This window comes from Lutra lutra, chromosome 3 (assembly GCF_902655055.1).
Source record: "Lutra lutra chromosome 3, mLutLut1.2, whole genome shotgun sequence".
NCBI classification, from domain to species: domain Eukaryota; kingdom Metazoa; phylum Chordata; class Mammalia; order Carnivora; family Mustelidae; genus Lutra; species Lutra lutra.
The window spans coordinates 72,943,063-72,969,066 of NC_062280.1; the positions used below are offsets into that span (position 1 = coordinate 72,943,063).

Here is a 26,004-nt window from a genome sequence, read left to right on the forward strand (position 1 = left end):
TCTTGTAGAGTTTGTGGACACTCTAATATTGTGCAGATTATTTTTATAAATATTTAGCCTGGTCACTTTCAGATGATGTCAGCCTGTCTTGCTAAGATGTCTTTTATGCACTGATTATAATGACTGTAGATCCATGTTGTCTAATAGAAATTCTTGCGATGATGTAAATGTTGTTACTTGTTTTGTCCAATAAACACAGTAGCCATTAGCCACATGTGGCTATAGAGCACTTGAAATATGGCTAGTGTGACTGGGAAACTGAATTAAAAATTTTATTCAATTTTAATTTATTTAAATTTAAGTTAAATAACCACAGGTGACTGGTAGCTACCATATTGGACAGCACAGTTCTAGATTCTGATAGTATGTGCTAAATTTTTGGTGCAAATTATTTTATATTTTTAATCACTTGAATTAGTTTGGAGTAAAGTATCCAGCTGAAGAAAAGGAGTTAGCAGAGTTATCCTAATTTGCTTATTATAATTAGAACTACATTTTTTCTTTGGATTTACATAAGAATAAAAATATGAAGACTGCAGTTTCAGAACTGAAAATAAAATGTGTTTTAGGTTGGTGTATCATGCTGTTTTATTTGGGGGCTGATAAGAGACGGAAAGTGAAAGTTGAAATTATTAGTTTGGTGCCTCTCAGGAATTTTCTTCCATCCTACAAAAGAAAGGAGAAGTACTGTTTGACTCAAAGCCTGGTTTGGATTTAACATTTTTTATATCCTCAAAGACAGTCATAGTAGTGTTCTGTTTTGCATTTTTAATGTTTGAATGAAAATACTGTGTTTGTGATATCAGACTTCTTTGTGAACTAACTGCAGGTTAATACATAAATTACTTTTAAATCTGGGATTGTAGTAAATGTAAAATTAATCTTTGGCTAACTAGAATTATGCCATTAGTTGAGGTCTGTGCTGAGCTTAGTGTTGCTAAATTGGTCAAATGCAATCAATTGTATTTTATTAAAGTGAAAAATTCACAGGACTGGAAACATGGCTTTGATTGCAGAACATTACCATTTTGCTTAATCTTTTTTAGTGAAATATAGCTTTTTGGAATAGTGGTTAGTACAGTTACCACTGTACATTTAGTTTAGCAAAATATACAATATTTACTATTCTTATAGTAGTATAATTGTTGACTAACAAGGGAATATTATTCAGGCATTTTAGAAGATAATATTAAGTAGTTCTTTCAGATTCTTTTTGTTCTTCTCTGAAGGCCTCAGTCCACTTTTATTCCTTCATTCTCAGAAGGTGATTTCTTCTCTGATTTCATAGAATGTGAATATTCTCTCATTTTCTTGTCCTTCTTTCTTATCAACTTGCAGTCATTACTGTTCCAACCAACCCTTGCGTTAGAGTGGGAAAGGTGTCCTGTTTCCTGACAAAAGACCAGATACCTATCTATAACTGTGCTCTTAAAATCCCTTTTTACCTCCTCATGGATCTTGTATGCCTGTTACCCTCCCTCTTTTTTTGTCATTTCAGTGTTTCCAGTGTGTTTTTTTCTTTTCTATTTATCTTTTAACAAGTTCAGCCTTTCTTTATCATCGGGTACAGATATATACATTGTAGAAGCAAGACCCTTTTAATCCCTTCTTCTTTTTTTTGAAAGAGCTGCTGATACTTCTTGTCTCTAATTCTTCCATTCCTAGCAATCTGTATTTTCATAAGCCTTCCACGTGATTTTTTTTTTTTTAAGATTTTATTTATTTATTTGACAGAGAGAGATCACAAGTAGACAGAGAGGCAGGCGGAGAGAGAAAGGAGGAAGCAGGCTCCCCGCTGAGCAGAGAGCCCGATGCGGGACTCGATCCCAGGACCCTGAGATCATGACCTGAGCCGAAGGCAGCAGCTTAACCCACTGAGCCACCCAGGCGCCCCCTTCCACGTGATTTTGATCCTAGTCTCTACTTGTGGATCAGTCAAGTAGTTCACTGTCATTGTTGTAATTTGGGAGCACAGGTTATAGTATTTAGAAGACAGCGTACACTTACACAGAGAAGAATCAACTCTTGGTTGAGGTGGTGTTTAAAGCTAGAAGCAGTAGTTTTTGGTGAATTAGTTAGAATTTGGTTTGGCTATGAGTTCTAGAAAACCCAAAATACCAGAGACTTAAAAAGATAGAAGTTTATTTCTTCTTATACGCACAGGTAATCAGGTTCAATGACTCCCATGATTCTCGAGGAACTAGGCTTCTTCACTCTTGTTGCTCTGCCATCTTCAACTCTCAGCTTCTATTTCATAGTTCAGTCTGACTGCTGTGGCTAAAGTCATCCTTTTTCATATTCTGGTGAGCAGGAAGGGAAAAAGAGGAGAGGCCATATCTCTTCCTTTTAAAGAAACTTCTAGCAGTGGCCCAGAACTTTAAGTCCCTTTGGCCGGAATTTAGACATTGGTCACATCCAGTTGTAAGCTTATTTCAGATAGCCACGTGTGAAGATAGAATTCATGGTTTTTAAAAGGGATTGCATAACAATCCATGATTTGGATTCACCATAAATGACTTACTTCCTTATTGTTAGACATTTAAGTTGCTTATGAGATTTTTTTTACTATAACATAGTACAAATCAACAACTTAATGTCTTAAAGAAATGAATCAGTGGGCATAAAAACTACATGTTAGAATACTGAGTATTATAGGAGAGAACTTGGAAGTAGCAGAAATAACATTTTTTTTAAAGATTTTATTTATTTATTTGACACAGAGAGATCACAAGCAGGCAGAGAGGCAGGCAGAGAGAAAGGAGGAAGCAGGCTCCCCACTGATCAGAGAGCCTGATGCGGGGCTCGATCCCAGGACCCTGAGATCATGACCTGAGCCGAAGGCAGCGGCTTAACCCACTGAGCCACCCAGGCTTCCCCAGAAATAACATTTTGAGAGTTTTTCTCTAAGTCGAGAAAGTAAAGATCCCGTAAAGAATAGTGGAATTAAGGAATACTTTATAAAATTTGGACTTTAGTCATCCTTAAAGAAAATTAAATCAGTATTTAGTATTGCTGGCTTACACAAACTAATGTGGTAAAATAAGTGTAGATAATTTACATTTTTTTTTCTTAAGAGTGTGTAAATGCTTTAAGTGTCAAGCATTTACTGGTGTCTAGATTATATTGATTTTTTTTTTTTTTTTAGTACGGAAATGACATTTTGTTTTGTTTGGAATACAGATCTTTCACTTTAAATTGTTTCATTCTTTTCTAATAAAGTATTACTATATGAGCTTTTATTTAAATTTAGGAACTAAATAAATAAAAAGTTGTGCTCAATTTATATATACTTTCACTAGGCTAACTATACTTCTCTTGATTTGCAGGCCTTTTTGCAAATGTGTAATCTGCCTATCAAAGTGGTTTGTAGGGCAAATGCAGAATATATGTCTCCGTCTGGTAAGTTTTTAAAAATTCTGTTAATATTCTGCATTGATAAAATTGTAGTGCTGGTCCAGTTTGTACCTACTATTTTAGAAGTCCCATTTTTGTTGTTTACCCTTGGAATAATTTTCCCATGGTTTTGTAAAGTAACAGTTGTAAACTTGATAGTCTTTAGGTGGACATAGCTATTTATTTCAACTCTGTGGTGTTAGTCGGTTACTAGAAAGTTAGAGAAACTGTTTTTTAAGTAGTAAATAGTAAGAAAATACATAATCTCATATATCCCCAGTCTTATTTACATAGGACCGTTTCCACGTCAGAAAACCAATTTTGATAATAATGAATCCATTCATTATTATTATTATTATTATCCATTCATTCATTATTATCCACACTTCTCTAAACTATGTTCTCCTATTATATAGAGGGAAGAAGAGAGATTATGGAATGATTAAATTTACTTGTCAAAGATCTTAAGTTCATCTCTGAATGCTTTTGGTTTGTAATGACTTCTTTTTGTTTAATTTTTATTTCAACAGGTTTTAAGATATCTATTAAGCTTTTAGCCTTTTTCCTATTTTTTATAATCAGTATTGCCTTTTCTGTATGTCATATATTGTAGATTAAGGTAAAGTTTTAAATAAATATGGTTCAGATAATTTTTAACATCAAAATATAGTGCCACAAAGCTGATAAATAAATGTTAACTAGAATTGGTATGGATTATAATTATGGTTCTGCTGGTCCAATAATAACATAGAATCACACCTCTATGGGTAAATCCATTGGGATAAATATGTTACATTGCTTTTTAGGGAGACATGTATCTCCTCACTCTGAAAATAACTTAGAAATGATTTGTATAAAACATTTTTTTCCTTTTCATCTTAGTTTCTTAAAGGTGGTAATAATTGTCAAAAGCTCTGAGGACAGCCTCCATACACAGTGGAAAGTCTACATTCATACATCTACACTTACAGATTTATGAATATACTTTCTAAAACATCTCCATAAAAAAATTTCTAGACTTGTAAACTAGACATATTTTAGATTGTTGCAGGCCATTAATTGACTCATTTTCTGTTAATTTTGAATGTAGGTTTTATAAACTTTCTGAATTCTGGTGAGATGAATCATCCTGGGTTCTGTCTATCTTTATCCTTTATGTAGTCATACAAAAAGAGTGTAGCTACATGTAAAAAAGTTGATAATCCAATACTAAAGTTGATATCTTTGTCAAATGAGGAGAAGCCCCAGAGTTCATCCACCTGTTTCCTAAAACGACTGTACTAAGTACCACACAGGTAGATATCTTTTTATAGACTCTATGAAAGACAAATAACTATTATAGAAGCTACAGAACATAAACACACACATACAGACATACATTCATAGGAGTCTCCTGTAGGTAGATGAAAGTGGCACTTTCTGTTAAGGCATTTATATTTAAATTTCATCATAACTCTAGTATTATTCTCTTTCATCATATGATTGGGGGGATCAGGGGAATGTTTTATTTGTTTGCTTGTTCTTATTGTAGTAGATTTTTAAAGCAGACAACATTGTGGAATAATCAGAAATCAAGTCACTCTTAGCTAAGAGTTAGGAAATTTTACTCTAATCCTTTTGTGACCTTGTCACATATTGACAGTTTCCTTGGGAAATTTCACTTTTCTTTTTTGAGCTTCAGTGACTTCATCTGTAATATGTGGTGGTTGGATTAGATGGTATTTGGGCTCTTTTTATTTCAATATTTTCTGAATCACAGACTTCCTTGCTTTCTTCTTGCTTCCTTTGTTCAAGTCCTAACAAATGATTATTCTGCCTAAAATAAGAAATAGGGCCCTCTGTTTGTTTTTTTAAATTATCTTCAATTGGTGGCAGAGAATAAATATCTCACAGTGCTTTTCTTGATACCTGCAATAATAAGGATATAACATTGGCTCCACTTTAAGTCAGGCGAGTGACAAAAACGTTATTCACTTCTCATTTGTTGCCTTGATGTATATATTTCTTTATATTTAGGGATACATGAGTACTCGTGTATTTGTTGCCTTGATGTATATATCAAGGCATGTAATGATGTATATATCAAGGCATGTAATTTGTTGCCTTGATGTATATATTTCTTTATATTTAAGGATACATGAGTACTCCTTTGACTACCCACACTGCTTTCCTGCTTCAGAATCTACAGTACTGAAAGTATTTTTTAAAAGAGAAAATACAAACTCCTTCTTCCAAGAATGCCAGACTGGATATTGAAAATGAGAAATACACTTTCCTTTCAAAATATTATATATAACCTAAAAATAGCCTTCAATCTAGGCATTTATCCACGCATAATTTTCATTTTCAGATCATTTTATCTCAGAGGACCTGTACTATTTCTAGCATTAGAGTACTTACAAAGATTTTATCTCAAGTTAAAAAACATTATGGCCTAATACCCAGATAAATTCTTTTCTTTTTTGCAAGATTTATAAAGCAGTAGAAGCAAGGAATGTGGAATTCAGTGTTTTTATATTGGTAACATGGAAATGTCTTCTAAATGCATTGTTGAGTTGTTGTTTCCCTGAAGGCCTGCTTGCCTATGGTAATGCGTGTTATCCTTGGGATTTAGATGAAGCCTTGTTGGTACTCTAGGCCTCATCCATTACTCTTGGTCTGAGTGGGGCAGAGAGGAGTGAATCTGTTGAAAAGGACCACGAATCAGCCTACTGTTAGTGTGAACTGTATTTGACCTAGGTCTGATAGCAAGCTTCATCCTCTAGCTTTTGGGGTGAACTTTATTGCTATTTGGAGACTTATTTTGTTATCATCTCTGATAATTTCATCAACTATTGGTATTTCTAAAAATGAAATCCCACTTTTTTAATGTGATATTTATTTAGAGAAGCCAGTTTTTATAAGCATGCTTCTTATTTTTTTCCCCCCAAACGTGTCTGGGAACATACTTTGTGTTATAATTAATAAACTAGCATATCTTCAAAGATTGCTAATTCTTTTAAATTTCTAATTTTTTTTGAGTCAAAGACATTTATTATTGTACCATTGTGTGCTTAAAATATTGAACTTAGTGGTATCTGAGATTTAAAAGTGGATGTAAAAAGAAGTCATCCTCTTAAATGTAGTTTAAAATATAGATTGATTCATTGTACTCTGAAGAGAAAGTCCAATTACATTTCTTTCAAATGGTCATTTCTGTCAATGGTCGTGAATCAGTGTTCTGCCTTCGTTCATCTAATTTCCATAATTAGTATTTACTGCTATATTATATAGCAGTTTGTTAGTTCTGAAAAGCTAATATTGTGATCAGTTCTTATATACAAATGAGAACTCTAGAAATGAATCTCTTTTTTCTTTTAAAATTAGTAATCATTTAAAAGTTTATAGAATTTAATGTATACATTTAATTATAATTTTCAAAAGTTATAGGGTTACAAAATCAGTATTTTAATAAAACACAGTCTGTTTTTGTATTAATTTACTGGAAGTGTCTTCATACATTTTTTTTCCTCCTCAACAGGTAAAGTACCTTTTATTCATGTAGGAAATCAAGTAGTATCAGAACTTGGTCCAATAGTCCAATTCGTTAAAGCCAAGGTAATAAAAAAGATATTAAATATATTTGATCACAGTTAGTCTTTTTTTTTAAATTTTATTTATTTAATATATTTATTTAATTTTTAGATCACAGTCTTAAATAAGTCATTCATCATTCTTTAATGTGTCTTAATATTTATATTGATTTTAACCTAGTTTTTAAAAAATGTCAATATAAACTAGTAGAGAAATATTTCTAAAGTATAAGTTTTTTCCTCCGTAATGTAAATCAATGGCAAAAGATGTAATTTGGTCTTTACAAAATGGTAGATAATTTTCTAACTTGCAGTTAATGAGAGTTTTGGTCATAAATGAAAATTTAGGTTGTTATAAAATGTCAGGTTAACCTTTGAGAGAGAGATACAGAATATATTTAGAAGTTGAACATATTAATATATACATTTGAGTTCAGTATAAAGGACAACCCCCATTAACATTTTGGGGAACATCCTTCCAGACTTTTCTCTTTGCATATACAGAAAAATGTAGATCATGCTATTATGTGCTATTTTGTAACCTGCCTTTAAAATCATAAATATGTTTGGAAATTCTTCCCTGTTAATGACCATGGAAATATATTATCCTTTTAAGTTGTTGTATAGTATTTTATTGTGTGGATGTATTGTAATTTATTTACTTAAGCCTTTATCGATGGACACATAAATTGTCAGTGTTTGGCTCTTATTATGTGTTAAGATAAGTATTCTTCTACAGACACCTTTGTTCACTTGTCAGATTATCTCCTTTGGATAAATTCCTAAGAGTGATGCTGAAATATTAAAAGATACTCATTTTTAACAGATGGCTGGATTGAACTAAAGGGTTATACCATTTTATGGATCTACTCATCATTATAGTATATTAGAATTTTAAAATTAGTGTCTATTTCCCTATACATTTACTAACATTTTCTTTCCACCTTTGACCACTTTATAAGCAACACATGTCAATCTTTTGGCATTTGTTTTATTACTAATAAGGTTAGTCTCTTAAAAAAAATAAGATTTACTGACCATTCTGTTTTCTTCTTTTGTGAAATAATATAATTTTGTCCATTGAAAGATGCATTTTTATAGTGGCATATAAATACTGCTTATTAATATTTTGTAGTGATAGATTAACTTTTTTCATGTATAATTTTAGAGATATTTCAGAAGTTTATTAGACATTTATAGTAAAAACATTGATGTAGTAAAAACATTTATATTCACTCAGTAGTAAGATAACTGAAAGTTTTTGTCTATTTAATATGATGCTCTTTTAAATTTTTTTAAATTCCCTTTAGGGCCATTCTCTTAGTGATGGACTGGATGAAGTCCAAAAAGCAGAAATGAAAGCCTACATGGAATTAGTCAACAATATGCTGTTGACTGCAGAGGTATACTAGAAGATAATAGACCTTGAAAAGAAACTTTCCTCTTACAAACGATCATCTTTCTTATGGGTTATTGAGAAATAGAAATATAGTCAAGTAATTCTAGGGCTAGGATGGTTACTGAAATTATTTGGTTATTATGTTGAACAAGTAGTCTGACATTTACGGGTCTAGTTTTTCTATTGGTAAAAAGGAGTGATTCTTGTCCACTCATTTTTTGACTTTGGCCTTGGGAGGTTTACTTAAATAATATCTCTAAAATAGTTTAATGGTATTTAGAGATGTACTACTTTATGAATAGGAAATGCTTTTATTAAGTATTATCATTAATTAAATTTAATAATTCTGTATAGCAATATTAGCCAGAGGAGGGAAAACTCTCATATATGTGACTTTTATAAAGTTGGTTTATAAAAAATCACTATGGCAAGAAATAATTTTCTTTATCCATTTTCTTTTTGGTATTCTAAAGTTTTAGTGACTGTTCTTTTGTTCCTAGTTGTATCTTCAGTGGTGTGATGAAGCTACAGTAGGGGAGGTGAGTGGTTCTGTAGCATTTATCTTAATTAAAATTTAATGAGAAAACACTTTTGCTCAGAATCGTAAGTCCCTGCTCATAAATGAAACATTGTGGTTTATACCATTAGTGATATAGTTTTTCACTTACTTTAATTTTGCTTGCACATACATTTTAGGGAAGCTATGTGTCATTGTTTGATGTAACTGGTTGCAAAGTACATAAAAGTTTATATATTTTTAAAGGGAATGGTTTGAAATTTTAATTTTTGAGATTGCAAGCTATGTATTTTTTTCAGATTGCTGTATTTGTGTTCTGAACATATATTTTCCTAAGAATTCTGTTTGTAAAAACAGGCTTTGTTTTTAGAATCATGTTTGTCACAAAATCTTTTTGCTCTAGATCACTCATGCCAGATACGGCTCTCCTTACCCTTGGCCTCTGAATCATATTTTGGCTTATCAGAAACAGTGGGAAGTCAAACGTAAGATGAAAGCTATTGGATGGGGTAACAAGACTCTGGACCAGGTGAATCCAGATAGTTCAGATTGAAGTAGGGGGTTGCCTCAACTTTAATGCATTAAGAAATTCATGTTTTATATTTATAACATATATTTTTATATATAATTTTTAAAAATAATTTTATGTATAATTATATTTTATATATAATATAAAATATTTTATATTATATTATATAAAATTATATATTTTACATATAATTTTATATATATTTATAATTTATGTTATATTTCTATTAAATTCATGTTATATTTCATCTTTAAAAATCTCAGCACAATAAAAAAATTAGGAAAACATTTACTCTTATTTTTTTCTGACATGAAGTGGATTTTGTTTTATAAAAATCATACGTGCTTATTATAAAACAAACTAATACAGAAAAGTTCAAAAAGGAAATAGAATTGCTTGAGATCCTATCATCTAGAAATTGCCACTGCTAACTTTTTGGAGAACATTCTTCTAGCTGTCTCTGAATAACGTTTTCCTTAAATGGGATCTTATACCTGCCACTCTGTAATCTTAATTTTTTTCTATTCACCAATATATTGTGGGCATCTATGTCAATAAATATAGATCTGCAGCATCAGGGCTTTAAAAAACCCTCTTATATACAGCTCTTAATATATCTTTTTGTTTTAAATTTATTGAAATAGCAAAATTAGAAAAATATATAGCTTTTCAAGGTCATGAGATTGAACTAATTCCATCATTAATAATGTTTCTTTTCCAAGGCTACTTGGAGTCCTAGCCAGCCAGTTTACTGCTGTGTGCCATTGACCACACTGGGGACTGGGGAAATGAATAGGGATCGAGTAAATAAAATCCATCTCCACTAGTGGGAAAACAACTCAAATGCTTTTACTCATGGTGGGTCAGCAGCAGTGTTATCATTATGAAGCAGCTTTTTAAAAATATGTAAAGTCATTTGAAGCTATGGATTCAGGAAAACATTTTTTTGTAGGGGGTAGAGTTTTGAGGTAGAAACTTTCTTAATAGTAATCCTTATAAGCAACTTAAATGTGCTTGTGTTTAAAGGAAGTTTTCTCTCAAATTTTCTTCTTATTTCTTATATAGAAAGTATTACTTAGGTTCTATATGTGTTCTATAGTCTGATTCTAAATATATGGTAAAAGGTTACCTAAATTTACATTTTTGTTATAAGCTGTGATACAAATTAAATTTTAAACATTGTTTTGCTAATTTAAATATTTTCCTTTGGGTCTATTGCCTATGTTAGGTCTTAGAAGATGTAGACCAGTGCTGTCAGGCACTTTCTCAAAGACTGGGAACACAACCATATTTCTTCAATAAGCAGTAAGAAACTTTTTCTTTTTTTATTTAGTTTCTTTTCTATATTGTTAGATTACAAACTTATTTTGCCATAGAGGAATTGTTTTATCAAGAAATATTTTTTATAAGATTTTGTTTTATTTTTCATTTTTGCCCTCATTAAACATTTACTTAGCACTTCTTGGTTATCAGGCACAGCTCTAGGTTCTGGGATACTAAAATTTCTGAAATGCAGTCCTTGCCATTAAAAATTCTTAAGGGCAGACATGTAAACCAGTCATTATTTTATGATATGATAGAGGTACTGCTATCTATGTGTATGGTGCTGTGTATGGAACTACATCATCTTAACAAAATTCCACACTTGGAAAATGCTGTTAAAACATGAAGTCTAACCATACTTGTTTTTACAGGGTGATACCCTGGGGACCAGAAAAGTGAATAAAACTAAACAGTTATCAATTTTGTTGGATGGACAAGCACTGTTATGAACTTATCTTTTAAAAGTTAATGAAAGGGGCGCCTGGGTGGCTCAGTGGGTTAAGCCGCTGCCTTCGGCTCAGGTCATGATCTCAGGGTCCTGGGATCAAGCCCCGCATCCGGCTCTCTCCTCAGCGGGGAGCCTGCTTCCTCCTCTCTCTCTACCTGCCTCTCTGCCTGCTTGTGATCTCTCTGTCAAATAAATAAATAAAATCTTAAAAAAAAAAAAAAAGTTAATGAAAACTTTTATAAAGCACAGAAATTAGTATAAAGGATATGGATTAAATGTATATGTACATATATCTAAGTTGAATAATTCATTAAGACAATTATTTTGTAATCTGGAAAAGAATATCTAATATAAGCAAAGAATGAATTTCCCATTTAAAAAAAAAAGTTAGTTTTAATATATTAGAATCATCCTGTGATTCAGTTTAAGATGGGTTTAAATTAACATTTTTTTTAAAGATTTTTTTTTATTTATTTGGCAGACAGAGATCACAAGTAGGCAGAGAGGCAGGCAGAGAGAGAGTGGGGGAAACAGGCTTCCCGCTGAGTAGAGAACCTGATACAGGACTTGATACCAGGACCCTGGGATCATGACCTGAGCTGAAGGCAGAGGCTTTTTAACCCACTGAGCCACCCAGGCACCCTAAATTAACGTTTTAATCTTAATGTTTTACTTAGAAATTCTAGCCTTTTCTTGGCCGTGTAGTAAAAATTTTCCTTTTTAGATTAATTTTTTAATAAACATATAATGTATTTTTATCCCCAGGGGTACAAGTCTGTGAATTGCCAGGTTTACACATTTCACAGCACTCACCATAGCACATACCCTCCCCAATGTCCATATCCCCACCCCCCTCTCCCGACCCCACTCCCCCCAGCAACCCTCAGTCTGTTTTTTGAGATTGAGTCTTTTATGGTTTGTCTCCCTCCCGATCCCATCTTCTTTCATCTTTTCTTTTCCTACCCCACCAAGCACCCCATGTTGCATCTCCACTTCCTCATATCAGGGAGATCATATGATAGTTGTCTTTTTCCGATTGACTTATTTCGCTAAGCATAATACCCTCTAGTTCCATCCACGTCATCACAAATGGCAGGATTTCATTTCTTTTGATGACTGCATAGTATTCCATTGTATATATATACCACATCTTCTTTATCCATTCATCTGTTGATGGACATCTAGGTTCTTTCCATAGTTTGGCTATTGTGGACATTGCTGCTATAAACATTCGGGTGCCCGTGCCCCTTCGGAGCACCACGTTTGTATCTTTAGGGTATATACCCAGTAGTGCAATCGTTGGGTCATAGGGTAGCTCTATTTTCAGTTTTTTGAGGAACCTTCACACTGTTTTCCAGAGTGGTTGCACCAGCTTGCAATAATTTTTTAAAATGTTTATTTGCTATTATTTTATCTTTATAGGCATTCATCTTCTGTAACCATATCATACATCTTTTGATAGAGATATTAATATTAGTAGCAAAAATGACAATGATGATAGCTTGGAAACATTTGTTATATTAATGTATACTATATATAACTGAAATTTGGGGTCCTGATTACTGAAGCACAAAGGTCATAGGATTCAAACCATGAAATCCTGGTAGGTAAAGCTTCTCCAGCTATGTTCCTAGTTCTAGTGATGTCTGCTATGCAGAGTCAATTTGTTTAGTCTCTAACACAAAAGAAATGTATCTACATATTAGTGCCAAGTCGTTCCTTTTTCTTGGTGGTACAGGAATTCTTAGGGCTTGAAAAGCCCAGAAGAGGTGTGTTTTATCCTATGAAGTGCATCATTGTGTGTTAGGAGTTAGTTTTGTTATGCATGCTGTCTTCATGGGAGGCCAGGAGAGTATATCTGACTTATTTTTCTCATTTCAACTCAGTGTCAAAGACTTCATTAATAACCAGGTATCATTCAGCATGTGATTTAGTGGAAATATCAAAACAGATTTTTTTTTCATATAAGATTACAGTTATATTTAAGCTCATAATGAGAAACTGAACATTTAGAACAAGCATAAAACCAAAGATTTGCTATGGAAGAACCATATTAAGATGTAGGTTTTTAAAATAATTTTACCTTGTATGAGACTTACATAAATATTTTCCTCTAATGATTGAAAAATAGATTTCATTTTTTAATTTTAGTTTTATCCCATTGTCTAATTAGTAAACTGTAATTAGGGAAAAAAAAGTCATTTGTATTTTTACTTTATTTTTTTTTTTATTTTTTTTTATTTTTTTTATTTATTTATTTTTTTTTTTAAAGATTTTATTTATTTATTTGACAGAGAGATCACAAGCAGGCAGAGAGGCAGGCAGAGAGAAAGGAGGAAGCAGGCTCCCTGCTGAGCAGAGAGCCCGATGCGGGGCTCGATCCCAGGACCCCCGAGATCATGACCTGAGCCGAAAGCAGCGGCTTAACCCACTGAGCCACCCAGGCGCCCCTGTATTTTTACTTTAATGTGACAGAATTTTTCTCATTTTGTTATCTGTCAGGAATCATTACTTTGTGAGATACTGTACTTTAGTGACTAGAGCGCTGGCTTAAGTCCAGATAATGTAGTATTGGATTCCAGGTCAGTGGCCCTGAATTGTGTTCTTGGCTCTGATATATACCAGACTTTCGCAAGTTACTTTATTTCCCTGTGTATCTTTCCCTTACCCTCTAAAAGTAGAATAAATTTTTCTCCTAGCTAGCCTTGTGGGGATGTTGAGAGGAGTCATAAAAGAAACCCAGTAGTTTTACTTGATGATTCAAGGGGCATGGGTAGATGAGGGAGATCCTGCAGCAAGAATAGGAATTGGGCAAAGAGGACAAAGAAGATAAATGGTGGAAAGAAAAAATTAGAAAAGTGAAAGAAATCCAAATAAGATAGATACTAACACTGGTGGCCTTTTTTTTTTAATCTTTATAATATATAATGTAGTTGGTAGCTTTTAAATATTTCAATCATATTTCTGAAATGAAACTAAAACAAAATCTCTATTTTCTGTTGTATACAAGGTATCTTACTGATGTGATATCTGTTGAGATACCTATCCAAAAGCTACTATATCCTTTGTTCTTTTTCATGTAGTGAGCATGAACTTGGAATGAAAAAGTAAAACTTTTCTTACAGTGTTATTTTTATGTTACCTTTTTCCCCCTATGTTTAATCAGGATAGAATGAATTATACCATTGTAAAGCATTTATGAGCTCCTTGCAGGTCTGTATAAACAAAACCTTGTTAGCAGAGGATCAGTGAGTGTTGGTTAAAAGTCGCTCAAATTGAGAAATTGGAAGAGGGCTTATTTTTGAAAAACAAAGTTCTGCATAAACTATTAAATGGTAAAACTTGAAAATATACCTTCATATACTGATGAGAAAGGATATTGAGGAAATGCTGCAAAAATTAAACATGGGAATCTTAAGATGAAAAATTTCAGGGAAGAATTGGATTTTACTGAGGTTTGTTCAATAAAGAAATTACCAGTTGAGAAATTGAATCAGTAATCAACCAACAAAAGTCCCCAGACCAGACGGTTTCACAGGTGAATTCTACCAGACATTTAAAGAAGAGTTAATACCTGTTCTTTTTTTTTTTTTTTTTTTAAGGTTTTATTTATTTATCTGACAGAGAGAGATCACAAGCCAGCAGAGAGGCAGGCAGGGAGAGAGGGGGAAGCAGGTTCTCCCCGCTGAACAGAGAGCCTGATGTGGGGCTCGATCCCAGGACCCCAGGATCACGACCCAAGCCGAAGCCAGAGTCTTTAACCCACTGAGCCACCCAGGTGCCCCAATACCTGTTCTTTGTAACCTATTCCAAAATATAGAAGAGGAAGGAAAACTTCCAAATTCATTTGGTATTCTGATACCAAAACCAGGCAAAGATACTACAAAAAAAAAGAAAAAAAGAAAAAAGAAAACTAGGTAGTATCTGTGATGAGCATCGATGCAGAAATCCTCAACAAAATATTAGCAAACTGAATTCAGTAGTATATTAAAAGGATCATTCACCATGATTAAGTGGGATTACTTTATTTATTTTTTTAAAAGATTTTATTTCTTTGACAGAGAGAGACGGTGAGAGAGGGAACATCATCAGGGGGAGTGGGAGAGAGAGAAGCAGGCTTCCCACTGAGCAGGGAGCCCAACGCGTGAAGCTCGATCCCAGGACCCTGGGATCATGACCTGAGCCAAAGGCAGATGCTTAACAACTGAGCCACCCAGGCACCCCTATTTTATTTTTTTTTTTAAGATTTGTTTGAGAGAGAGAGAGAGATAGTGTGTGCGTGCACATGTGAGCAGGGTGAGGGGCAAAAGGAGAGGGAGAGAGAAATTCTGAAGCAGACTCCCTGCTGGGTGTGGAGCCCGACTCAACTCGGGCCTTGATCTCTCGACCCCAAGATCATGACCTGAGCTGAAATCAAGAGTGGACACTTGACTGACTGAACCACCACCCAGGCGCCCCAAGATTAAGTGGGATTTATTCCATGGATGCGAGGGTAGTTCACTATTCTCAAATCAGTCAGTATAATGTATCACGGTAATAAGAGGAAGGATAAAAACTGTATGATTATCTCAATAGATTCAGAAAAGGCATTTAACAAAAAATACAGCATCTCTTTATGATAAAAACTCAACAAAGTGGGCACAGAGGGAACATACCTTGACATAATAAATTCCATATATGAAAAATCTGGCTAACATATTCAGTGGTGAAAAACACAGTTTTTCCTTTAAGATCAGGAACGAGGCAAGAATATCCATTCCCACCACTTATATCCAACATAGTACTGGAAGTCCTAGCTGTGGCAGTCAGATAAGAAAAGGATTTAAAAGGCATCAGATTGTTAAGAAAGAAGTAAAACTGTCACTATTTGCAGATGACATGATAATATATATAGAAAATCGTAAAGACCCCATCAGAAAACTATTAGAACTCATAAATGAATTCAGTAAAGTTGTAGGATACAAAATTAATATATAGAAATCTGTTGCATTTCTGTACACTAACAGACTAACAGAGAAATTAAGAATTTACAGTTACAACAAAAAGAATGAAACTACCAAGGAATAAATTTAACCAGAGAGGTGAAAAACCTGTACTATGAAAACTAAAGGACATTGATGAAAGAAATTTAATATGATGCAAATGGAAAGATATAGCATGCTCATGGATTTGAAGAATTAATATTGTTAAAAATGTCCATACTTCCCAAAGTAATTTACGGATTGAACGCAGTCCCTATCAAAACACCAATAATACTTTTCACAGAACTAGAATAAATCTATCCAAAGTATGTGTGGAACCACAAAAAACCTCAAATAGCCAAAGCAATCTTGAGAAAGAAGAACACAGCTGAAAGTATCATAACCCCAGATTTCAAGATATACTACTAATCTATAGTAATCAAAACACTATGGTACATGTCATGGAAAAAAGTAAAGCATAGGGAATATAGTCCATAATATTGTAGTAATGTGTGGTGACTCTGGTTATTGTGGTGAGCATTGAGTAATGTATAGAATGGTTGAATCAGTATGTTGTACATCTGAAGCTAATCTAGCATTGTGTATCAATTATACTTTTTTTAAAAGATTTTATTTATTTATTTGACAGATCACAAATAGGGAGAGAAGCAGGCAGAGAGCGGGAAGCAGACTCCCCACTGAGCAGAGAGCCTGATGCGGGTTTCAGTCCCAGGACCCTGAGATCACCTGAGCTGAAGGCAGAGGCTTAACCCATTGAGCCACCCAGGTTCCCCTCAATTATACTTTAATAATTTTAAAATTTAAATTTTAAGATATTTTAATAATTAAAAAAATCACCACTTGAGGGGCACCTGGGTGGCTCAGTGGTTAAAGTCTCTGCCTTCTGCTCAGGTCATGATCCCAGAGTCCTGGGATCGAGCCCCTCATTGCATCAGGCTCTCTGCTCAGCGGGGAGCCTGCTTGCCTTTCTCTCTGCCTGCCTCTCTGCCTACTTGTGATCTCTGTCTGTCAAATAAATGAATAAATAAATCTTTTTTTTTTTTTAAATCACCACTTGAGAAAATTGAGTAATTTGTTGCTCAAATTGAAATTGCTCAAAATTTCAAAGGCAAAAATATAAAAAAGACTGATGGCAAAGGACTTGATTTACAAACTTGAATGACAGTCCTAAGATCAATGATTGGTATATAAAGAGGGAATATGTAAATTACTCCTAGTAGTGTGAAAACATGGCAAGTTAATAGTGTAAGGGAAGGAAAAATTACTGAACAGAGACAATATTAATGTTTTTGAATCTAGACTGACTATAAAAGGTATCAGAAAGAAATAGGCAATCATGATAAAGAAAGCAAAAAAGTTGAGTATAGCAAAATTTTAAATGGGAAAGATTAGGAAAATATATACATTTTACAGTATTTTTATTTTTATATTCAAATGAAAGAACACTAGATAACTGATGGATATTAGCTGGACCTTTTGGTATAACAATTTCATAAAACATGTAAATCACACCCAACTGTGCTGTATACCTTAAACTTACACAGTGATACTTGTCAATTATTTCTCAATAAAACTAGGGAAAAAAAGAACACTGATAGCCATTGAAAATGTGGAAAGAATGATGATGCAAGATAAGACAACACATTTCTTAGGTTCTTAAAAATGTATTTATGATCCTGGAGTATTTTTCTAATAAAAGGTCTATAAAGATAGATGTAATATATATATGAAAGATCTTAAAAGTCTTAGGAGGAGAGTCGCTATCAGTATTAAAATTTCAACCCATTACTTAGTAAGCATAAGAATGGAAATGTTAGGGGGTGCCTGAGTGGCTCAGTGGGTTAAAGCCTCTGCCTTCAGCTCAGGTCATGATCCCAGGGTCATGGGATCGAGCCCCGCATCGGGCTCTCTGCTCAGAAGTGAGCCTGCTTCCCCCCATCTCTCTCTCTCTGCCTACCTCTCTGCCTACTTGTGATCTCTGTCTGTCCAATAAATAAATAAAAATCTTTAAAAAAAAAAAAAAAGAATGGAAATGTTAGTTCTCTCTTTATGTGGTTGGTATAGGAAAGGTAATTAGAAACTGGATGTTAATCAAGATCTTGGCTTGATTAAACAATTCAGTACAAATATTGGACAAAGTGTTTTTTTTTGTTCTTGTCTCACATGAATTGCAAGTATTTTTCAGAGTTTATTGCTTTTTTTAAAAAATCAGGTTTATTATATTTACACATGCTAATATTGACACCATTTTATGTTTATAACTCTGAGTTTTAGTAGTGGTATGCAGTTGTGGAACCACTACCATAAGTGTACTTTTAAAAAGAAAAAAAAAGTGTACTTTTTAAAAAAGAAAGAATTATAGGAATGGGTTATTTATATATTTCATATATATATATAAATTAATATAAGTAATTGCTGAAATTTGTAAGGATTACAAAAAATATGCATTAGAAGTTATATATGTGTGTTTCATTTGATTTAGTATATTATGTTATACTTCCTGTTAGGTGTTCTAAAGTAACTTGCCACCCAGTTGTTGTCTTTATGTAACATGAGAACCATTGCTGTGTGCTCATTACCCATATAATTCAGCACCTTTGGAGTTACATGGATGTACATTTGCAGCAAGTAACATTTTGACCGCTTCAGGGTTACTTCTAGACCACTGTAGTTTGAATATACACTTATACTTGAACTCCTTCAGATCCTTCATTTAATGATAAAGGATGCCCAACTCTATTACTGGAAGTTGCATCAGGAAATAAATTCACTTTTTTTTTTTTTTTAAGATTTGTATTTATTTATTTGACAGAGATCACAAGTAGGCAGAGAGGTGGGTGGGAGGGGAAGCGGGGCTTGATCCCACGATCCTGGGATCATGACCTGAGCCGAAGGCAGCCACTCAACTGACTGAGCCACCCAGGCGCCCCTCAAGTAGAGATGTTATGTAGACATTCAAATGTATGATTCTGGACTTTAGGAGAGGGACTGGGATTGGAGATAAATTATTGGGCAATTAGTGGCATAAAGACATATTTAAAGCCATGCAACAGGATGAGGTCATTCATTATTAGTGATTAAGACCACATAGGTAGTAAGTGGCAGTTAGGATTCAAACTTAGATTTGAGGGACCCCCAATTCTGTCCGTCCAAACCAGATTACTGAAACATACTTTCACATTTAGGTAGGCTAACACATATTTTCTTAAAAATTTTATCATTATGGGACTGATAGCAATAATAGTTCATAATTACGGTGATATTTTAAAATACAGTAGTATTTTAATATGGTGTATTATAAAATACAGTAGTATTTTAATATTATTGGCAATTATTTTAATATAATGTAGTTTAGTGATGCCTCATCTATAGACCACTAGTAGGGAGGTAGATAAATTTCAATTTTTTGTTACTAGCACATAATTAAAGGAAAAAAAAAACCCTAGAAATTTTTTTGTTGAAGATATCTTTACTTCTCCTTCAGAAAGCTAGATTATTGGGGCGCCTGGGTGGCTCTTGGTTAAGTGACTGCTTTCGACTCAGTCATGATCTCATGGGTCCTGAGATTGAACTCCTCATTGGGCTCTGAGCTCAGAGGGGAGTCTGCTTGAGATTCTCTCCTCTCCATTTCCCACCCCCTTCCCCATCTCAAAATAAATAAATAAATAAATTTTAAAAAGCTAAATTATTTTAAAAGTAGTAAAGTTAAAATTAAATCATGTTGTTAATACATTATTTGGGTAGTCAAGTGTCATTTGTCCTAGCACCACAGTGAAATCCTTTGCTTTGATACCATTTTGGTTTTGCTTCTATTAAAACACTTAATAAATTGTGTTGTAATTTATGTTTTGTGTCCATGTCTTAGGATATCTTTCACATTCTTACATCTCTATCATCTAAGCACAGTTCCTGGCACGTTGAAGACCTATTGTATTTATGTAGTGAATAAATTAACGAATAAAATGAATATGATCAGTTACACCAATATTACTTTAATGCATTACCACTTTAAAAAGCAAGTCACACAAGTAGCAAATTATCATTTAAAAGGTTTTTTTCCCCCATATCTTACAACAGAAACTGCAAGTTAAAAACAAAATAAATTCTATCAAGTTGAAGTAGGATTTATTTATGTGACTTTTTCTTTTAAATAGAGGAATAAAATGTTTTACAAAGTAGTGTATATTCTGCCATACAAGTTAAATGCTATTCACATTAACTTTCCTTTCTACTTTTGTTTTAGGCCTACTGAACTAGATGCACTGGTATTTGGCCATTTGTTTACCATTCTTACCACACAGTTGACCAATGATGAACTTTCTGAGAAGGTGAAAAACTATAGCAACCTCCTTGCTTTCTGTAGAAGAATTGAACAGCGCTATTTTGAAGATCGTGGTAAAGGCAGCTCATCTATCAGATCATCTTAGAGATAATGTCTTAATTTAGCCATTATTTTTTAAAAAAACTTAACTTGAGCTATGTTACTTGAAAGTTACAGTAAATAATGGTATTGGAATTTTAAAACCAAAAACACTGCTTTTTGAAACCTCAGAATAAATTATATAATGCATCCTATCCACGTACTTTATACTGTTAAAATAATTCTGAATGATTTCATTTGATATGTTGTACTCGATATCTTGAAATTTTTGTTTTCTTGAAACATGTATGCATATAAAAATAAAGCTCAAAGAACTATATGGCTGGTGTATTTACTTCTGTTTGATCTTTCTGAAGCCACTCAGAGCTTTTATACATGGAATAAACTGTCTTTTCTAAGGCAGAGAATTTGTGTTCCATACTTTTAAAATGACTTTAAGAGATACATGGTGAACCTGGGCATGGGAAAATTGTTCTTTACAAGTATGCACTTAGAAAATGTAAATAATTACAAAGCAGTTAAATCCTGGAACAGATTACCATTTAAGAGCATTCTTCATATTTAAACCTAATTGAATTTGTAAACATTTCATCAGAGCAGCTATATTTTTATATTTGGTAAAGGGATAGTTTCAGAGACCTTATTTTTTTGAGTCAAGAACATTTTAATAATATTTTATTTCTCGTGGGGAAGGAGGGAGTATAGTTTTCACAGAGGTATCAACAAGAATTTCTGTATAAGCACTAAGGATCATACGTTTTGTCCCTTTCAATTTTTTTAATATTTTGTAAAAAACCAAGGATGCTTTAAAGAGATGTGAAAATCATGTCATTTAAAAAAAATATCTAGAATAATAGTACTTTTATATTTTCTTTTTATGTAACATCAGGCATTTTTACCTCATTTAATCCCTACTAAGACACTATGATGGATAATATTCCCAGTTTACAGAGGAGGAATGGTAGACAGAAAGCATAGTGTCTTGCCCAAGGTCATAGAGCTAGCAAGTAGTAGAGTCAGAATTCAAACATTGGCAGTCTGGCATCTGGTTTGGCTTTTAGTGAATACATTATTTTTTGTTAAGATTATAGATTTATACCATATAAGGGATATATTAGGTTCACCTTAGTCTAAATCCCATATAAACTTTGGGTACTCTCTTTGGACTATAGTGCTATTTATATAGCTTTCCTAAACTAATTAGTTTTGTAATGTGTATTAAAAAATGCCAAGTTACCCATGTTTTTGCAGAACTCTTATGATGGTTTTTTTGGGGGGGTATATATTTTTGTATATTTGTTTTGTACTTAATGATGCCTTTTTCTTTTTACAGTAACATTCATTTAATTGAACCCAAACCATTTGTACTTCATTATATGAAATCTAGACTTTTTTCTTGGAGTTTTTTGGATATTAAGATATTCCATAAAAATAAGTTGTATTTTTATCTTTACTATTTGGCTGTATTCTTATTTTAAAATGAGGAACATTGGGAGATAATGGTTATTATTCCAAGTTGAGTTATTTACTCTTCCTTAAGACTTACTGTATCTATGGGTCACTCTGGGAGGTCTTGTTTTTCTCTAGCATGGAGTAAATCACCATCAAAACAATGCATTAGAAAGTAGAAACCTTGATTATCCTATTATGGTGATTCAGTTACTTCCTTTTATCTTTTAAATTTGGGTCCACAAAGCCAATTCATAGTAGCTAAAAATGATCACTGAAAAGCTAGTTTGCTGTCTAAAAAGTTAAATGTTTTACTGCCAAAATACTTAACGTGTGTACTGAATTTGAGAATAACTAGCATGATCCTTTATTTGAATTAAAATTTATTTATTTATTTATTTATTTATCTATCTATTTATTTATTTGACAGAGAGAGAGAGACAGCAAGAGAGGGAACACAAGCAAGGGGAGTGGGAGAGGGAGAAGCAGACTTCCTGCCAAGCAGGGAGCCAGATGCCAGGCTGGTCCCAGGACCTCAGGATCACCACCTAAGAGACTCTTAACGACTGAGCCACCTAGGCGCCCCTATTTAAACTAAAATTTAAATCATGAGTAGTGAGAAAGTTTTAAATCAAGGTAGAGACAGTCCATAGTGTCATTTGATGACTTCTGAATGATGTGCATTATTGGGTTTAGCATATCTTCTATGAAAACCTTTAGAACAACTTGTTACTTTTCAGTTGACTGTTGGATAGGTAGACATTGTATTAATTCATTAGGAACCCAAATCCAGGAAAAGTAGTATAAAATGTCAATCTGAGAGATTTGCTTAATGCATCTGGACACTTTTTTTTTTTTAAGATTTTATTTATTTACTTGAGAGAGAGCAAAGTAGGGACAGAGGGAGAGGGGGAAACAGACCCCACTGAGCAGGGTGCTTGACATGGGATCCCATCCCAGGGTCCTGGGATCATGACCTGAGTCCAGGAAGGCAGCCACTTAATAGACCGAGCCACCCAGTTGCCCCCATCTTGATACTTCTTTAGTGAACAGGTAGTATTTTTCTTACTGTTGTATATGATTGTCATTTAATCATGGGGATTTAATGGGGATGGGTAGAATGTAGCTGTACATTGAGATATTTCAAGATACTGTATTTTAAAGTAAAACTTAATAACTTTTTTGAACTTATTTTAACTTACTGTTTTAAAGTATTATATAACCAGTTGTTATGAGCTAATTTATATATTTTATTGAGTCTTAAAAGGAAATGTTAAAAAGGTAGATGATATCTAGACTGATAATAAATATTTTCCTAATCTGTTCTTAAGTTCCTAAGAATTGGGGTTGGATTTCTAGCTGTAGGTTTTGTTTTGTTTTTGATTTTTCCTTATGTTTTTGTCGAATTACAGTAATTGAATTTGTGATAAAACTGTAGTAGATTCTTTGGGATTTTCTATCTTGACAATCCTGTGTTCTGTGACTAGGAATAGTTTTATTTAATTCTTTCTAATCCATATGACTTTTGCTTGTATTGTTTTATTTTATTTGTTGGTTTTGCCTATAGCCCTGACTAGGACTTCTAGTATAGTTCTGACAGGAGTAGTGAGAATGGACATCTTTGCCTTATTCATGATCTTAGGGGGAAAGTATTCAGTTCACTGTTAAGTGTGATTGTAGGCTTTTTTTAGATGCCCTTTATTAGATTGAGAAGATTCTTTTCTGTTTCTAGTTTGTAGAGAGTTTGTGTATGTGTGTTTAAATCATGAATGAATGGTATATTTTATCAAAGTCTTTTTCTGTACCCATTGAGATGATCATTTTTTTTTTTCTTTAGTGTGTGGAAATGAAGAGTTACATTAACTGATTTTCAAATGTTGAATCAGCTTTATTTTCCTGGGGTAAATCCTGTAGGATGTGATTTCCTAGATGTTGTTAAGGATTTTTGTGTCTATATTCATGAGAAATGTTGGTCTCCAATTATCTTGTAATGCCTTGGTTTTGGTATCCTGTTAATGCTGGCCTCATTAAATGAGTCAGGATGTATTCCTTCCTCTTAGAAGAGTTTATGTTTGTATTATTTCTTCCTTAAGTGTTTGGTAGAATTTACCAATGCAGGTGTCTAGCCTTAGAGATTTCTTTGTTGGAAGATTTTAAACTTAAAATTTTAACTTATTTAGTAGATTTAGGACTATTTAGGTTATATGTTTCCTCTTGAGTGTGCTTCAGTGTGTTGTGTGCCTTTCCAAGGAACTTACTTTTTTCTCCACATTGTTGAATTTATGGCCACAGAGTTCTTGGTTTTCCAATATCTTTTTAATGTCTATATCATCTGTAGTAATGTCCTTTCTTCCTTCTTCATATTTGTAATTTTTTTCTTCTCTTTTTCTTAGTCTGGTTAGAGATTTATCAGTCTAATGATTGTTTTTCCAGAAATCCAGCTTTTGGTTTCATTGATTTGTAGCCTTTTTATATCCTTTTATTCAAAATGTTTTTCTTATAAACAACTTAGAATTGGATCTTGGATTACTCACAGTTTCTTTTAACTGATGTGTTTAACGTGTTAACATTTAAAGTAATTATTAATGTAGGTGGATTCAAATATGTTGTCTTGCCAGGGACTTTTTATTTGTTCTACTTGCTCCATGTTTCTTTTAACTCTTCTTTTGGATTGTTTTGTTTGTTTGTTTGTTTGTTTGTTTTTAAATGCCATTTTATCTCTACTGTTGGCATATTACTTACACATTAAAGTTTTTTTTATGCTGGTTACCCAGAGTTTACAATATATTTTTTAAATCAGAGCCTATGTTCAAGTGAAATATACTAGCTTTACTCCCAGTCTATGGCTTATCTTTTCATATTCTCAGTGATGGTTTTAGAAAAGCAGAAATTTTTAAATTTGATGAAGTCCAGTTTCTCAAATTTTTCTTTTATGGATTATGCTTTTGTTGTCATATCTAAGAAATCTTTACCTAATGCAAAGTCCTAAAGACTTTCTTCTGTTTTCTTTTAGAAGTTTTATTGTTTTAGCTCTTATATCATTAAATTCTGTGTTCTGTATTGAGTTAATTTTAGTGGAATGAAGTAAGAGTCTAAATTGGGGTTTTTTGCCTATGGAGATACCATTGCTTTTGTTTGGCACCTTTTGTTCCATGTGAGAAACAGGGAAGAAGGATCCAGGTGGGGCTTTTGTGCCTTTACTGCAAGGGACCACAAGGGACACTTTCTTGATTCCCACCATGTCTCCAGTTTTTGTTTTTTTTTTTTCCGGTAAACTTCCTGTGAGGTCCTTGGACAAGAGCCTATGCGTGAATGTGAATTCTTTTGTTTTTGGCCCCAAGGGTTTTAATGGTCTTTTGTGAGGCCACACTCAGCTTTTAGCAATTAATTAGAAATTTTAGCTCAGTTCTTACCGTTGACCAGTATTTTTAAAGTCAACAAATGCTTTTGTATCTTCTCTTCTTAGGCTGGGTTAGTTGGCCCTGTAGTCTCAGCTCTCTACTGCTCAAGAACCGAGATGAATTTGTTAGGTGGTTCATCATTATTCTAAGGATGGGAGCAATGCTCTTTTCATCTTTCTGCATTCTAAAAATGGAAATCTGGAAATCTAGGCTGCTTTTTAATCTTGAGATAAATGCTCATTTAGAATTAAAAGTGCTAAATTCTTAAAGAGGTTTTATTGTGTAAAATTTTAAACATGCAAAAAGGAGAGAAAAAAAAAACTAAACTCCTGTGTACCTATGAGCCACTCCCTTGCCTCAGTTGCTACCAACTGAGGGCCGTCTATAATCCCCTTCTTTTTTATTTGCTTTACTTAAAATATGTTGTACATAAGTTCATAGATGTTTGCTTTTTAAGATCATAATATACACGTGTTCCTTTTTGTTACTACTGTTGCTATGTAGATTATCGCCACACCTCGATTTAAAAATAGAACACTTACTAGTATCTGGATGACCTCTATATGACACTATTTTCACCTGATCCCAGCTCTTTACCCTCTACCCTAAT

At 33.2% G+C, this 26,004-nt stretch overlaps 1 protein-coding gene across 4 annotated transcripts in view; it reads left to right on the plus strand.

Annotated features, from left to right (window-relative positions):
* MTX2 (metaxin 2) overlaps positions 1-20,863 on the plus strand; it is a 70,876-nt gene extending 50,013 nt beyond the window's left edge. For 3 of the 4 annotated variants that reach the window (XM_047722264.1, XM_047722261.1, XM_047722262.1), the window contains 7 exons: positions 3,327-3,399; positions 6,914-6,990; positions 8,276-8,368; positions 8,865-8,903; positions 9,285-9,410; positions 10,639-10,715; positions 20,407-20,863. In XM_047722264.1, the coding sequence (XP_047578220.1) occupies positions 3,327-3,399; positions 6,914-6,990; positions 8,276-8,368; positions 8,865-8,903; positions 9,285-9,410; positions 10,639-10,715; positions 20,407-20,590 (669 nt within the window). In that variant the 3' untranslated portion in view covers positions 20,591-20,863. Of the gene's footprint in view, positions 1-3,326; positions 3,400-6,913; positions 6,991-8,275; positions 8,369-8,864; positions 8,904-9,284; positions 9,411-10,638; positions 10,716-13,683; positions 13,764-20,406 lie in introns of all 4 variants that reach the window. The other variant, XM_047722263.1, reaches the window with a different exon arrangement.
* The last annotated feature ends 5,141 nt before the right edge of the window (positions 20,864-26,004 follow it).